This window comes from Vulpes vulpes, chromosome 16, assembly GCF_048418805.1.
Source record: "Vulpes vulpes isolate BD-2025 chromosome 16, VulVul3, whole genome shotgun sequence".
Lineage (NCBI taxonomy): Eukaryota > Metazoa > Chordata > Mammalia > Carnivora > Canidae > Vulpes > Vulpes vulpes.
Window position 1 is genome coordinate 70,303,332 of NC_132795.1, and position 14,318 is coordinate 70,317,649.

At 41.9% G+C, this 14,318-nt stretch overlaps 2 protein-coding genes across 5 annotated transcripts in view; one reads left to right on the plus strand and one right to left on the minus strand.

The window, feature by feature from the left end:
- TBC1D8 (TBC1 domain family member 8) overlaps positions 1-4,775 on the plus strand; it is a 112,723-nt gene extending 107,948 nt beyond the window's left edge. For all 3 annotated transcript variants that reach the window (XM_072742964.1, XM_072742965.1, XM_072742966.1), the window contains 3 exons: positions 1,677-1,766; positions 2,158-2,255; positions 3,678-4,775. In XM_072742964.1, coding sequence (XP_072599065.1) covers positions 1,677-1,766; positions 2,158-2,255; positions 3,678-4,139 — 650 coding nt within the window. In that variant the 3' untranslated portion in view covers positions 4,140-4,775. The remainder of the gene's footprint in view (positions 1-1,676; positions 1,767-2,157; positions 2,256-3,677) is intronic.
- A 932-nt stretch (positions 4,776-5,707) lies between these two features.
- RPL31 (ribosomal protein L31) lies at positions 5,708-14,284 on the minus strand. 2 transcript variants are annotated; one of them, XM_025992432.2, is made up of 5 exons: positions 14,177-14,284; positions 13,661-13,767; positions 7,546-7,671; positions 6,079-6,191; positions 5,708-5,777 (listed from the first exon to the last, which is right to left on the minus strand). In XM_025992432.2, the coding sequence occupies exons 2-5, from the start codon at positions 13,765-13,767 to the stop codon at positions 5,746-5,748; spliced, it is 378 nt and encodes a 125-aa protein (XP_025848217.1). In that variant the 5' UTR covers positions 14,177-14,284; the 3' UTR covers positions 5,708-5,745. The 2 variants fall into 2 exon arrangements, with proteins under 2 accessions (XP_025848217.1, XP_072599075.1); XM_072742974.1 differs by having other exon boundaries at positions 14,005-14,202.
- Between the last annotated feature and the right edge of the window lie 34 nt (positions 14,285-14,318).

Below are 14,318 nucleotides of genomic sequence, written 5' to 3' on the forward strand. Positions count from 1 at the left end.
GCTGCTGTGTGGTTGGTTGGCCTTTCTTGCTCCTTGTCACTGTTGATTTTTGACCTGTCTCCTTTCTGGACATGTGCCTTTCCTTTGAATAAACCATTCTTCTCTATGGTCCCATGACATCTGGTTGTACTGGTTCTTCTGTTAGAGCATTTTGTTAGTGACCCATGTATACATTTCATCTCTCTGAGGCATAGGGACCCAGTATTTTCTTAACATGTAGCAGCTATTACCTAAAAAATCTGTTCCATTATGACTGCCCCAAGGACCATCCAGGGTTTATAAATTTCCTCCTATTCAATGAGTGGATGCTCACATGTGCCACTGTGTAGAATTTTTGTACAATGTGGGAAAAATGACAATATCAGTTACAGAAAAACCCCAAACAATTCCTACCCCCTAAACACGGGAAACCAATCTCCTAAGTAGGAAGGAGGATAGCTTATCAAAGCTTTGGTGCCACCTTGGGGATGTTTGTTGGATTACAACTGAGTTTTGCCTTTGCCTTTAATTTATTCTGAGTGGTTTACTAGCAAATATTTAAGATCTTGTGTCCATAATCCTTTGTAATTGTTATTTGTAAGAGCTTTTTGATATACACTTCACGTATCATAATACATTCATTTCAAATGTATGTAAAACAATCCAATGATTTTTAAAATCTCCAATTACACAGCCATCACAATTTTAGAAATTTTCATCACCCTATAAAGGTCCATACCCTTTGGCTTTTGCTCCCAATCCATTCATTTTGCCCTGTTTTCTGTCTTTATAGAATGGCCTACTTTGGATATTTCATGTAAATGGAATGATGTAATGTACATTTTGTGTTTGGCTGCTTTCCTCATGCTCAGGGGTCATCCATGTGTGGCATGTCTTAGGCATATTCGTATTCCTTTTATAACTGAATTTGACAGTTCATTTGATGGGTATGGCCTAATCCATTCATCAGTTGAACACTTGGGTTACCACTTCTTCTTGGCTCTCATGAACAGTGCTTGTGTACAAGTTTGAGTGGGTATGTTTTCCTTTCCTTTTGTAAGAGTGGATTTTCTGGGTCAAATGGTAACTGTGTTTAACTTTTTGACGAATTGCCAGACTGTTTTTCAAAGGGGCTCTGCCATTTTATATTTTCAGCAATAAAATAAAGGTTCTGGTATGACTGTATTTTTGTATACTTCAAGAAAACTTGTAATGATAAAATGCTTTGGGCTCAGTAGTTTTCTTCAATTTTTGTTAGAAATTTAGAAAGTATAGCAGTATGTGCTCACCATAGGAAAAAAAAATCCCATTGAGGTTGAAAATAACCCCCAATCCAGAAACTTATACATTTCTAGAATTTATATGTATATACATACATGTATTTTAAGTTTTAGAAAAGGATTTTACTACATACATTTTTCCAGGTCAGTATCAGCAACATCCTATGAATTTGTATCCATTAATTAAAACACTGCCTACATAAATCAGGAAAAAGGCATTACCTGGTCTGTAAGATGTTTTCTTTTACTCTTTGTATCCAGGTAGTGCTTGGTGTACACCTGGGTTCACAGTCCCTGCACTCTGCCGTTCACAGGCTGCTGGCTTAGCCTTTAGTCCTTTCTTACATAAAAAGCTAAATTAATTGTCAGCTTGGGTTAAGATGGAGTAATTTGTTCAACTTTTTTTTTTTTTTTAAGCACTCACTGAAAATGATCGAGACAGCCAGTCACCATTAAAGAATCCACTGTTGTCAACGTCAAGACCCCTGGTTTTTGGCAAGTCAAATGGTAGGTACCTCTTTTCATTATCTTCTAGCAGGATTTCATAGCTCTTGGAAGTGAACTTAACCTAGTCCCTCCCTCTGGTGAATCAACAGCTCGCTGCTTTCAGATGCTAGAAACCTTTCAAGTTGCAGGGTACTGGGTGACTGCCCCTTGACGCTACCACCATGTTTACTCCTCTTGGCTAAGGTTTCAGGGATTCTCTTGTAGCAAGAAGCACCCAGCCACCATGCTCCATTTGCGGTCAGTTACAGAACAAACTCTCCAGGGTAATCTGTTTTCAGTTTGTGTGTGGAATTTGCTTGGTGGAATTCCTCCCCACCACCCAGTTCTACAGATGTTCCTTTTTGCTTTCACTGAATTTTAGCCTCAAATATGTATTATTTCCTGTCTCCAGGTGATGCAATTGATTATCAGAAACAGCTAAAGCAGATGATTAAGGATTTAACCAAAGACAAAGATAAAACTGAGAAAGAGCTGCCCAAAATGAGCCAGGTATGGATCTTATTCTGTGCAGTTAACTGTTTTGCCAAATGATGTGTACAGAGTTAAGCTGGGGCTTCTCAATCTCCAAAGCTAAATCAAAGGATCTGGTAACTTCCAGGAGCTGAACATTGTGATTAAAAGGGAAATATTTAAATTGTGATCCATCCAGATACACTAGATATTCTAAACTCTTCACAACAGGAGGCTGTGCCACATATTTTTCAAGTTTTTATATCCTGCTCATTCACCTAGGTTGCCAAGATTTGTTTCCTAGAGTTCCAGCACTTGGGGTGAGGTAGGGGGCACTTAGAAGGGATTACTGTTTTCTTTTTGGTTTCTTAAAGATTACACTGGCTATATAATATACAGTACTGATAGGGCTCTTCAAAACTTTTGGGCAGTATCTAGAATACACTGAAGTGCCACAATGGCGTTAGGTTTTTATTTGAAAAAAGATTCCTCCCAAGGTTTGGGAAATGTAGGCTTTGAGTTCCTTTATTATTAAGGCATTTTATTTTTGGTTCTGATGTGTACTGTGAGCCTTCAAGAGAGGAATTTAGCATGGTGTTTCTTGGTCTTATTTGATTACAGAATATGTGGGATTCACACTTTCTGGAATACTTCAAAAGTGTTGCTCTACTTTGTTGAGGAGTTCACTTTCAAATTTTCATTCTATCTCTTGAATATAGTTACATTTCAATGCTGTTGGTCAATTATACCTCAATTAAAAAAAGTCAAATCTCATCACCCAGAGCTACCAGTACTGACATTCTGATATATGTGACATCAATTTTAACTATAAAACAAAGGAGGCTGTCTTTACACCTTGCTTTCATATACTTCAAAATCAGGGACAGCTCTCCCACATTACTTCTCAACCACGTCCCTGTTCCTAGAGTGATCATGTAGATAAACCTCACTGAAAGTGTCTTTCATCAGATTACATACGGATTCTCCATTTGAGCAGCAGTGTGGATATAATTTGAAAAATCATGTATCAGTTTTATTTTACAGCTTTTAAGTTACTGGTTATATTTTCATCAGATGAACAAACCATAATTTTGTTTAATCATAATACTTAAGCTGTTTCTTTTTTTCTATTGTAAATTCTAGATGAAACATAAACAAATCTCAATAGCTTTTGGATCCATTTCTACAAGTTGATCTGCTAGGTTAAAGGGTGTGTGTGTGCTCTAGGGTGCACCTTTCTGAATAGCTGTGTTGACAAACTGCACACTTCTAAGTGTGTGGTGACATTCCCTGGAGTAACTAGCTAGTACTATGTTCTCAGAGTTGAAGGGCAAATTACTTTTATAATTTGCTTCCGAGTACTATGTGGTTTTCTCTAAGAACTTAGTATGAAGTTAAAAAAAAAAATGCAGTATACTTCCATACTGGTTATGCTATTATATATACTTCTTTTAATTCCAGAGAGAATTTATCCAGTTCTGTAAAACTTTGTATAGTATGTTCCATGAAGATCCAGAAGAAAATGATTTGTATCAAGCCATCGCCACAGTAACCACTCTGCTGCTGCAGATTGGGGAAGTGGGGCAGCGAAGTAGCAGCTCTGGAAGCTGCTCCCAGGAATGTGGAGAGGAGCTGCGGGCTTCAGCTCTTTCTCCAGAGCAGGACTCTGTTTTTGCAGACAACAACCCTGGGAAAATTGCCCAAGATCCCCAGACATTTCCTCAAGAGGCAGAAGGGGACTGGACTGTCTCCCTTGAACATATTTTAGCTTCACTTCTGACTGAACAGTCATTAGTAAACTTTTTTGAAAAGCCACTGGACATTAAATCCAAACTTGAAAATGCCAAGATCAATCAGTACAGTCTCAAAACTTTTGAAATGAGCCGCCCATCACAGCCTGAACTCCAGTTGAGTAACCTGTAGCAAGAGAGCAGTTTGTGGAGCAGTCTGCCATACCAAAGCACGGACCAGTTTTGTGGGTCGTCAACCCTAAAATCCAGATTTTAGTCTAATTCATTTTGAGTCTATTTTATAAGCTGGGTACCTGGGTGAGCAACGTGATAGCCACAGCTGTGGCCAGGGGAATTGATGCAAGCAACCCTCAAGCATTTCTATTTATTCTTGAAGAGAACTAGTTGGATATCACCAGTGCTCTAGGGTATCCATACATTAGTTTCCTTGATGCTGTGACTTGCAATCTCACTTTTATCAGATTTGCTGAAATTTCAGGGCACTTCTGCTATGATGCTAGTATGATTTTGTCTCAGATGGAACAGAAGAGTCCAATGTATTATATTCAACCACAGACAAAAGCCCAAGCTCTCATTTTTCACTTGGATAATGGGAGAGGTCACAAATCAAGTTCACTTTCAAGATCCAAGAGCCACTATCTGTGCAATTGTATTTGGCTTTTTTTGCACTAATTTTGTTTCAATGCTGGTAATTGAAACCATTTTAATATATTTGGTTGTATTCACTTTGTTCTTCCAAAAATGTTGTGTACAAACCATGCTTTCAATGTTGGCCTCCAAGTTTTTTAATAAGAAATTTTTGTATTGACTTGGTCCTTGTTTATAGCTTATACTTACTTGTGTCTAAAGGTATCTCTTACCACTACCTCCCTCCCCCGTATGTTCTCAGTGAATAGTGCAAAATATAGTGGGTGATCCTCAACCCCCACTGTGCTGTGTACTACCATCACCCCTAGGGCTTCAAAAAGAGGGACTTCTTTATAGCAACATTCAGTATGTCAGGGGCATAAACATTGATAAATCTAGTTGTTGTGACACCTTGCTTTCAGCTTGAATTTAGTTTTTTAAATCTGAGCTTCAGTTCCATGTAAACTGGGATTAAAAAGGTGAGCTGTATATATAAATTATAATCTGATTACCAAAACCAGTCATTAGGCTCTTCTATACCTTTTGACAAACATTACAGATATAAACAGAAGCTTAAGACGTACTACTCTATTTATTTCATTAAATCTATCAATTGCATCATTTATATTTTGTTCAATGTGAAAAGTGGCTGATGGCAATTGAGTTCTATATGCTAGTCTCCAGAAAAATGTTCCTTAGAATTAACAGTATACTTCTAATGTCTCAGAAACCTAAAAGGTTTTTTCCCAGGCCAGGCTGTACTTCCAAAACACCTTTAGAAGAACCTGCTTAGATTCTACCCAAATACTCAGAAACCCTAAGGGCTGGGGAGAAGGGGCACAGGCATGCCATTTAGGAGAAGCTCTCCAAAAGATCCTATATAATTGGGAACTGCATAAAGATTATAGTTGACTCTTGTACTGCATAGGTCCACTTACATGTGGATTTTTTTTTTTTATAAGAGCAAGGTGATTCAATAACATTTCTTCTCTAGCTTACTTTATGGGTCAGGCTATTAAGTTTTAGATAGTTGAGGCTGTAGGAATCAGGACTTCTAACCTTCATGCTATTGGGAGTCAACTGTAAATTACAACTAGAAAAAGAAACCCAAAACATGGAGCAGTTTTATACCTTTATTTGACAATCAGCGATTAGTTCTCATCCACATTAACAGTCTGTAGATCTGCAAAAGAAGGGACAGCCAGTCAACCTCCATACACCTCATACTTAACATTCCAAATACCTTTACTGGAAGGGTTTAGGCTAGTATCCCATGACCTTTTTACAACGAGATAGGGACCTGTTTTGTATCTTCCTCCATTTTCCCACACCATGACACAAAGGTTTATTATGTCCGTTACCTTTTCCAATTATAAGGATGCTGGGCATCTAAGTATTTGCTGGGATAGAGGAATTCGAGTTCTAAAAGAGGCTAAGGATGCTTTTCTACTCCTAATAGCTTTGTAGGATGGAGTAAAACTTACTTTTGAAAGTGGTGACAGGTACGTAGGTAACCAGCGTGTAGAGCTTGTTTGGTGAATCTTCATCCTCGTTACGTTTTCTGGACAACCGCACACGGATACGGTATGGAACATTCCTAAGAAAAATATAAACGTGATGCTAAAGCCAAAGCCTCCTATCAAGAAAATAGCCACCAACAGTATGGACACCTCCTATCCCCATATCTCTAATATGCTTTGTCCTTTATTTGATTCTGATCAGGCACGACAGGTACTTATCAGTTTCCTGGAACATATACATACCCAGAGGTGGACATTAAATGATACCATCTCAGGCTGTGTATCTGTCTCAGCAGGCCGCAACCACAGATACTCAACCAACACAGAAACACAGCCCCAAATATGCTAGCTAGGTCTTTTGCCTCCTATTACCAACACCTACATCTCGGTTATAGGATTTGTCTGTTCAATTTAAGTTTGCAGAAACATCACTCTGCAGGCTATGTTGAACACAGAAGACTAGTGCCTCTTCAGTTTCTCTACTTCATGCACATAAGCCTCTCCTCTCACCCAAGCACAGCAACATTACAGTTGCCTATCTCCTTTTATTGGTCTGAAGACACAAAGCATTTCAAAATTCAGCACTCCTCTTGGCTTTTGTGACAACAGTCCCTGCCCCCCCTTACCCTCTTAAGGGATCTTGTTGGCCACTCCTTTATCAGATATATCTCCTCTATCAGAATGCTCAATGCCAGCACTGCAGGGCTGAAATACCAGATGCAGACAGCCTCCTCCCCCTGCTCCAGCATCCTCATTACCTAGGTCTATTCCAGGAATCATACACCATCCTCCACAGTAAAACTTATCCTCCTGCTTATAAGCAGGGCTTTTCAACCTTGACACTATTGACAACTGGGCTGGATAAGTGTTGTAGGGGTGCTGCCTTGCGTGCTGTGGGATATGCAGCAGAGCCTTTGACCTGTGGCAACCCCCAGCAGTGACACCAAAAACGCTCCCCCACCCCCACCCCGGGGAGGTTGGGCAAAACTGCCTACTCTTGAAAACCACTGTGCCAACGATTTCCCATTACGTCTGGAGATAAATTCAGCCTCTTCGCCATGACCTACAAGATACCATACATAGGGTCTATCCCCTTCCTAACCCTCTGTTCTCATTCACTGTTCAAGGTACTTATTCTACTCCACCTTCACCAACCTGTTCCCAGCTCATACCCAGATTTGTTCTCTCTTCATGCAATGCTCTTACCCAATCCTCACAGTGCTGGATCCATCATCTGGGTCTCCATTCAAATCCACAAAGGACTTCCTTGCAAATGCCATCCCACCCTTTGAGTAATTACCACATTTTAAGGAAATCCTTCCATACGCGTTAGCTAATTACCGAACTCACACAGACGGTGCAGAGTTGGTTAAGCTAGTGTAATTTTAAAAGTTTTATAAAAAAAGTTTATAGCATAAGTAACTTTTGCACCTTATTCCTTTGGCCCAGACAGCTTTGTTGAGCCTGGTGTCAATGCGCACATCTGGAGTTCCCATCTCCTTCATGGCAAATTTCCGGATCTCTTTGAGTGCCCGAGGGGCACGCTTCTTGAAACCCCTGAGAGTCAAAGTAAATATATGAATTAAATAAGCACAGAGTTAAGTGAAATGTGTAACACACTGTCCTATTTTCACAGAACAAAATCTAAACCAAACCCTAAGGAAGGAATATTCCCCTTTCCCCCATTGTGTAATGCCCAGCAACTAGTATTAATATTGGGGACACAGAAAATACACTCCACTTTCAGTAATGTGGGATAAGAGCTCTGTATATGATCCTAATGATAGGATATGCTTGAATATAAAATACACACTATAAATATGTCTTCAGATCAAATATAGATTGGCCTATCTTAAGCACAGCAGGTTTTTGGAGATCAGTACTAATTCAAAGGTTCGTTATTAATTTGGTCTTGGCTTAAAGAAAAGGGGTAGACCTAAAATTGTATACATTTCCTATTGACAACGATTAATTCTGCGGAGTTCCTGGCATGTATCAGGCATGGTCATTAACTCATATCTGTTCCAACTCTGAGTTAAATACTATTAACCTGTTGTTTACATGAAGGTATATAAATTCATTTGAATTTCATTTTTTTTTAGTTAAAAACATGAAAAAACAAGACTTTAGTATAGGCTGAAATAAAATGGTTAAGCATTTGGATAAGTGAAGGCCATTTCTGGGGCAGGGAATGGCAGGGGGTGGAGACCCAGGTGTAAAAAGGTGCCCACCACTCAAGACTAAGAACGGGCCAGGTCAACTATTCACCTCTGTAATCCAGTGCAGGGACTGGCACATAATAGGTGCTCCACTTTTGTTAAGATGGAATTTTATGAAATCCAATAAAAGTTAACACACAGCATGCTAGAGTGACTTAATTCTGCTCTAAAACCTTTAGTGACTTCACATGCTTACAAATGACTGCCTTCCCACCCCACTCTGCCTCTTTTTACTGTATCCCGTTCCCTTTGCTCTACCCTCACCAGCCCCCTTGCTATTTCTAGAACCTATCAAGCAAGCTCAGTTCAATTCACTTAAACACTTCACAACCTAGAAATAAAAGATGCCTGAAATAGCAGTAGGTACAACAGACAAAATCCTGTTATTCAGGCAGGTTACGTAGGTGATACATGGGAGTACGGGAGATAGTATCCAATACTATAGAGAAAAATAAACTGGGGAAGAGAGAAGAAACACTGGGAAAGGAAATGTAGATTTAAATAAGATGGCCAAGAATAAGGATGCCTGGGTAGTTCAGTGGTTGAGCGTCTGCCTTTGGCTCAGGTCATGATCAGGGACCAAGTCTTGCATCAGGCTCCCCGCGTGGAGCCTGCTTCTCCCTCTGGCGAGGTGTCTGCCTGTGTGTCTCATGAATAAATAAAAACTGTAAAAAAAAAAAAAAAAAAGATGGCTAAGAAGACACTGGGAATCATGTTTGTAGATCACGAAAGCAGCCATTTCGTTATCTGAAAAAAGCACTCAGGCAGAAGGAAAAAAGTAAAACCAGCTACCCTGAATTAGGTACATGCCTAGTATGATTAAGAAAGTAGCCAGCTCATGTGGAATCAGAGCAAGAAGTTGGGTGGTGGCTGCTGCTGTTTTTTTTTTTTTTTAAAGATTTTATTTATTTATTCATGAGAGGCAGAGACACAGGCAGAGGGAGAAACAGGCTCCATGCAGGGAACCTGATGTGGGACTTGATCCCGGATCTCCAGGATCAGGCCCTGGGCCGAAGGCAGCGCTAAACCACTGAGCTACCTGGGCTACCCTGCCTTTCTTTTTATAGAAGATATTTATTTATTTATTCATGTTGACACACAGGAGAGGCAGAGACATAGGTAGAGGTCGGAGAAGCAGGCTCCCTGTACAGAGCCTGATGCAGGACTCGATCCCAAGACCCTGGGATTATGACCTGAGCTAAAAACAGACTCTCAAACCACTGAGCCACCAAGGCACAGCCCAAGAAGTTGGGCTTCTAATCTGAAAAAGATGGGATGCTGACGGAGGGTTTGAGAACAGACCAGGTGCTTGGGGGTAAAGGAAGGAGCAGGGATTGCTACCTGTAACCATCAAGTGAGAGTGGTGCTGGGACCAGTACAATTGGTCAGACTGTGGAAGGCAGAGTCAACAGAACATGCTCACTTGACAATGACAAACAGGGAAAGCCACATGAGAAATGGGAAAGTTAGGGGTGAAGTGAAAGCTAGAAGTTTGGTTGGTGTCCATGTTTAGTCTGAGATGCCTAAACAAATACCCACATTAATAGTAGCTGGATGCTTGAGGCCCTAAGACCTATTGCTATTACCAGGCATAGACGGAAGACAGACAGTCCTGCAGGTCTTCAACGTTAACTGAATGATAGAAAACATTTCCAAAGAAAAATGAACAATTAACTGTCAATTGTTACATATCAAAGGAGGACTGAGAACTAGCCAAGATTCAGGTCTTCATTTGGGGGTTTTATAACAAAGCACAAGTTGCCTGAAAAACTTGTTTCACACCTACACTTTTCCAATGTCCCATCACCTGTGTGGTCGTTTTTTTTTTTTTTTTAAGATTTTTAATTTATTTATTCATGAGACACACACAGAGAGGCAGTCATAGGCAGAGAGAGAAGTAGGCTCCATGCAGGAAGCCCGATGTGGGACTTGATCCCAGGACCTGGCAATCACACCCAGAGCCAAAGGCAGACAGCTCAACCCCTGAGCCACCCAGGCGTCCCACCTGTGGTCTTTAAAAACAGCATGCCCTTCCACCCAGTGACTGACTTTACACTTGACACTTTTTATCATTTTGTATCTAAATTCCTTTACTAAGTGAATTAGGAAGATAGGTCTCCAGATTTCCTGATCAATCTGCAGAGCCCAGGAATGTGCTGAATACAGTTAAGTGGTGATATGCTCCCAAAATCAGGAAAGGAAACGTGTTTACTCCCAAACAGCATTAATGCACAAAGGCTGGATTTTTGACCCAGAGGTCATCTCAGAGACCTCAGGTGAGACATGGCCCACCCTTGGCTGAGAATGCAGTGCTGAAGTACCAGGCCCAATGTGGGTACTACTACACGTTTAAATCCCTCATAAAATTAGTTTTCCTGAGGTAACATTACCTTCGGGTGCCTGGTGACTTAGTTGGTTAAGTGTCGCCTCTGCCTTTCAGCTCAGATCATGATCCCCACATTGGGCTCCCTGCTTAGCAGAGAATCTGTTCCCCACCTCCCTTCTCTCTCTCAAATAAATAACATCTTAAAAAACAAAACAGTGCCTTCAAAGAGACTCAGAGATTACTGCAATGGCATCACAGATCACACGAGAAATCCATGGCATGGCAATAACCCCACTTATGCCCAATCTTTCTGTAGTGGCTCCCACTATTAATTCTGGAACAGTGACTATCCCAAGAGTCCAGATTTAAAGAGTAGATGAAAAAACCAAGAAGTACTGTATTCCATTTGTCAAACCAAATAAACATTCTTCCTTAAGAATTCATATTATTAATGTAACCACATCAATCACCAGTGAAAAAAGTGTACTTCAGGCAAGTAATAAAGGAATATTCAAAGACAGATGTCAGTCTGCTTCAACGGTAATCATCTCCTCTCAACTAAAAGCCTTATAACGCATGGCTTGGAATTCCAGGGTAATAAAGAACAAAAAAATCTCTAATAAAGAATAAAAATCTCTTCAACTCTTCCAATTCCTTCCTGGGTCTCTACTGACTTGCAGGCCCCCGGTATTGCATTACATCAGGTATCAGGGTCTCCCCACGCAGAGGAGGTCTGACTGGCCTCAAATGGAATGCCAGCAAGAGAGGTCACTTTGATTCTGAACTGGCTGCTGCTCAAGAACTGAGAGGACATCTTCTTAGAACACGAATGCTGGTATCCTATAAGGAGAGATTTGTGGTTTTGGTCATTTACTTCTGAACTGCCAGCATTTTCTGATACAGACCTCCCAGAAGAAAAAAAAAATTTCCAAGTGTTTACAAGCGCTCCTCCCCACCTGTCACATCATCTTTTAAGTCCACTGCTATTTCAAAATCTATCCAATGTAAGAACAGCAACAGGGTATTCCTTACCTGAAAGTGCATTTACTATTAGTAGGTTGTGCATTCAGTTCTCCAAATTTAAAGTTAAAAAAGGGAGACAGAAACATAAACTTTGATGTATATACGTACAAAATTGGGAAATGGAAAGCAGGGTTACCGACTGACTAGGTCTCATTACTTTTCTCTGGGCCAATTTCTATTGGATTCTCTAGCTGAGGCGGCTTTGGACAGAATGTCCAATGCTGGGGACTTCACTTCTATCCACTGACAGTTTGAAGGTGCTATTAGCCAGAATCCAGAGTTGTTTCCATACACTTAGGCCTTCCCGAAAGTTCTTCACCAGCATACACATCTACTCACAGCCACCCCTCAGCCCTGGTCCAGGACTTCCAGGGTGCAAAGTTAAACCAGTCTGGTTCCAGGTTACTGGTTTCTAGGTTGCTGGTCATACTAGTTTAGAGAATGGTGGTTAAGGGGAACAGAATTCGTGTGGGTCTTTACCTTAACCAGTTAACAAGGTGGTGTTTTTTCCAAAAGGCATGGACTGTAACTCAGCCCAAGAATTTAGATAACCACTTTCCTCTACTAACTGGAGGAGCTTAATATCGAAAATTCTGACTTTAGACACTTGGTCCTCAAGAGCAGGACATTAAGGAGGCAGCAAAACAAGGGGCTCCATGAAAAGTCTATAGGAGGTTCAATTAAAATTTGGTCTTGATTTTAAAGTTCTATTTTTAACCTGACCAGCTGATATGCTAGACTGCTAGTGTTTAGGCATTAACAGGCTCCACGGTAGAACACTGTCTGATTTTTGAGAAATACTGGTGACAGACTCTACAGCATGGAAAGCAGACAATACTTAGAAGCCAAGCAACCTTCCAGCTTTTTTCAATTTTGTTTTCTATTTAAAGATCAGTGTGAAAATGTCATCTCAATAATGCCTGAAACTCTAGAATCAGTCAACTTATTTCAGTTCTATATTTGCTTCTGCTGTCTTCTGCCCACTGAAACATCTTGTCAACTTTAGAATCGAAGAAAATTTACTGAAGGTCCAAGTTGAGACTTGAGGATCATAATCTGGTTTAGAACCTTGGCAGAACTACTTGAAAAAGATTTTCCCAAATTGAATCCATGGATACTGAACCGAAATAATTATTCTTTTAGCTTTACCATTACTTTCTCTCCCCTTACAAGGATGTGATGAAGCCAAAGAGGGAAGTCACATATGTACCAGTTGGGGGGGGGGGGGGGGCGGGGGAGGAAACAGGCTGGCTTCTAGATGTAGGCTGTAAAATTAACAAACATTATCTCTTTAAAAAAATACTCTTATTAACAGTATTCAAGAAAAGATTTGGTCTCCATTCTCAGCAGTAAGAGGGAAAAATTCACTTAGATTAAGAACTAAAAACCAAACCCTAGACAAATAACCCCAAGAACTACAACATTCAAAACCATTCCCAATGTTCTTGTACATCACACACCCACAACAGCCACGTGTCCTTCACACAAACACGGCCCCGTGACTCCACGGGTACATTCTCCTTTTCTTTTTTTGAAGTCTCACGTCTGGTGTCATCACTCAGCCACTATTGGTACGTAATCTCCTCGAAGTGTTCACACCTTGAGCTGGAGACACTTTTTAGCTAACTGATTAGCTTTACAGGAACCTAGAGACATTTTTAAAAGCTTGCTTTCCTTCCTACACACACCTTTTACCCTTCAGCCCGCCCGGGCTGACTCAATTGCAAAGCAGAGTGAAATGGTTTTTATCCCCACCAAGTTCCCCCCACTTGGCTCTCCCCAATACCATTCCATCAATCTCATTTTTCCAGCCACTCACCTCCGAGGGTTATACTTTAAACCTTATAAGCCTTACACAGGGGCCATGGAATACAGATCCGGGCTCCTGAAATAGAAACGACTAATTTCCAGACCACCTAGCCCTTGAACCACTCGACAGCCCGGAGTTCGGCACCCGGCCGCCCGCGGGGATACTCACACTCCATGGATACGTTTGTGAATGTTGATGGTGTATTCTCTGGTCACTACCTCGTTGATGGCAGAACGGCCCTTCTTCTTCTCGCCACCCTTCTTTGCGGGAGCCATCTAAACCGAGCGACAAGGAAGCTCAAGCGGAGGGAGCCCGACACGGGCCAAGTCCTCCCTCCTCCCGAGCCTGGCCTCACGCGGCCACCCTCGGGCCGCTTCCGGGGGCAGAGGGCTCGGCCCGGCACCTGGAGCCCCAGGGCTGGGCAAAGCCAAGCAGGCTACCCCGCGGCCAAAGCCTCCGCGCCCCTCAGGTGCTCCCGCCCCGGAAACCCCGGCAGCTCGGCTCCCCTAAACCTGGCCAGTCTCCCTCCCAGGCTCCGGGAGGCCCTAAACGGCGCGCACTCCCGTGCCCCCGGAACGCGGAGTCCCGGGCCGGCCCACGAGAAGGCTCGCTGCCCCGATCAGCACAATGCGGAGCGAGGATGGAACCAGATTCCTGAGGCCGGGACCCAGCGCCCATACTCACTCTGCCGGGCCCTAGTTGGAAAGGAAGGGCGCGAGGTATTGTGGGAGAGGGAAAGCGGCGTCGCAAGTACAACTTCCGGGTCGCCTGGAGGCGCTGGAAAGCGGAGAGGCCGGGCTGTGACGTCAGCGGCGCGCGCCCGGGG

Bases quoted from the DNA above. Each gene is read 5' to 3' on its own strand.
- RPL31 (XM_025992432.2), bottom strand. From the start codon at position 13,767: ATGGCTCCCGCAAAGAAGGGTGGCGAGAAGAAGAAGGGCCGTTCTGCC. The intron at 7,672-13,660 runs GTGAGTATCCCC...TTTGACTCTCAG, and splicing joins CACAAACGTATCCATGGAGT to GGGTTTCAAGAAGCGTGCCC. The intron at 5,778-6,078 runs GTAAGTTTTACT...CTTCTTTTGCAG, and splicing joins ACCTGTCACCACTTTCAAAA to ATCTACAGACTGTTAATGTG.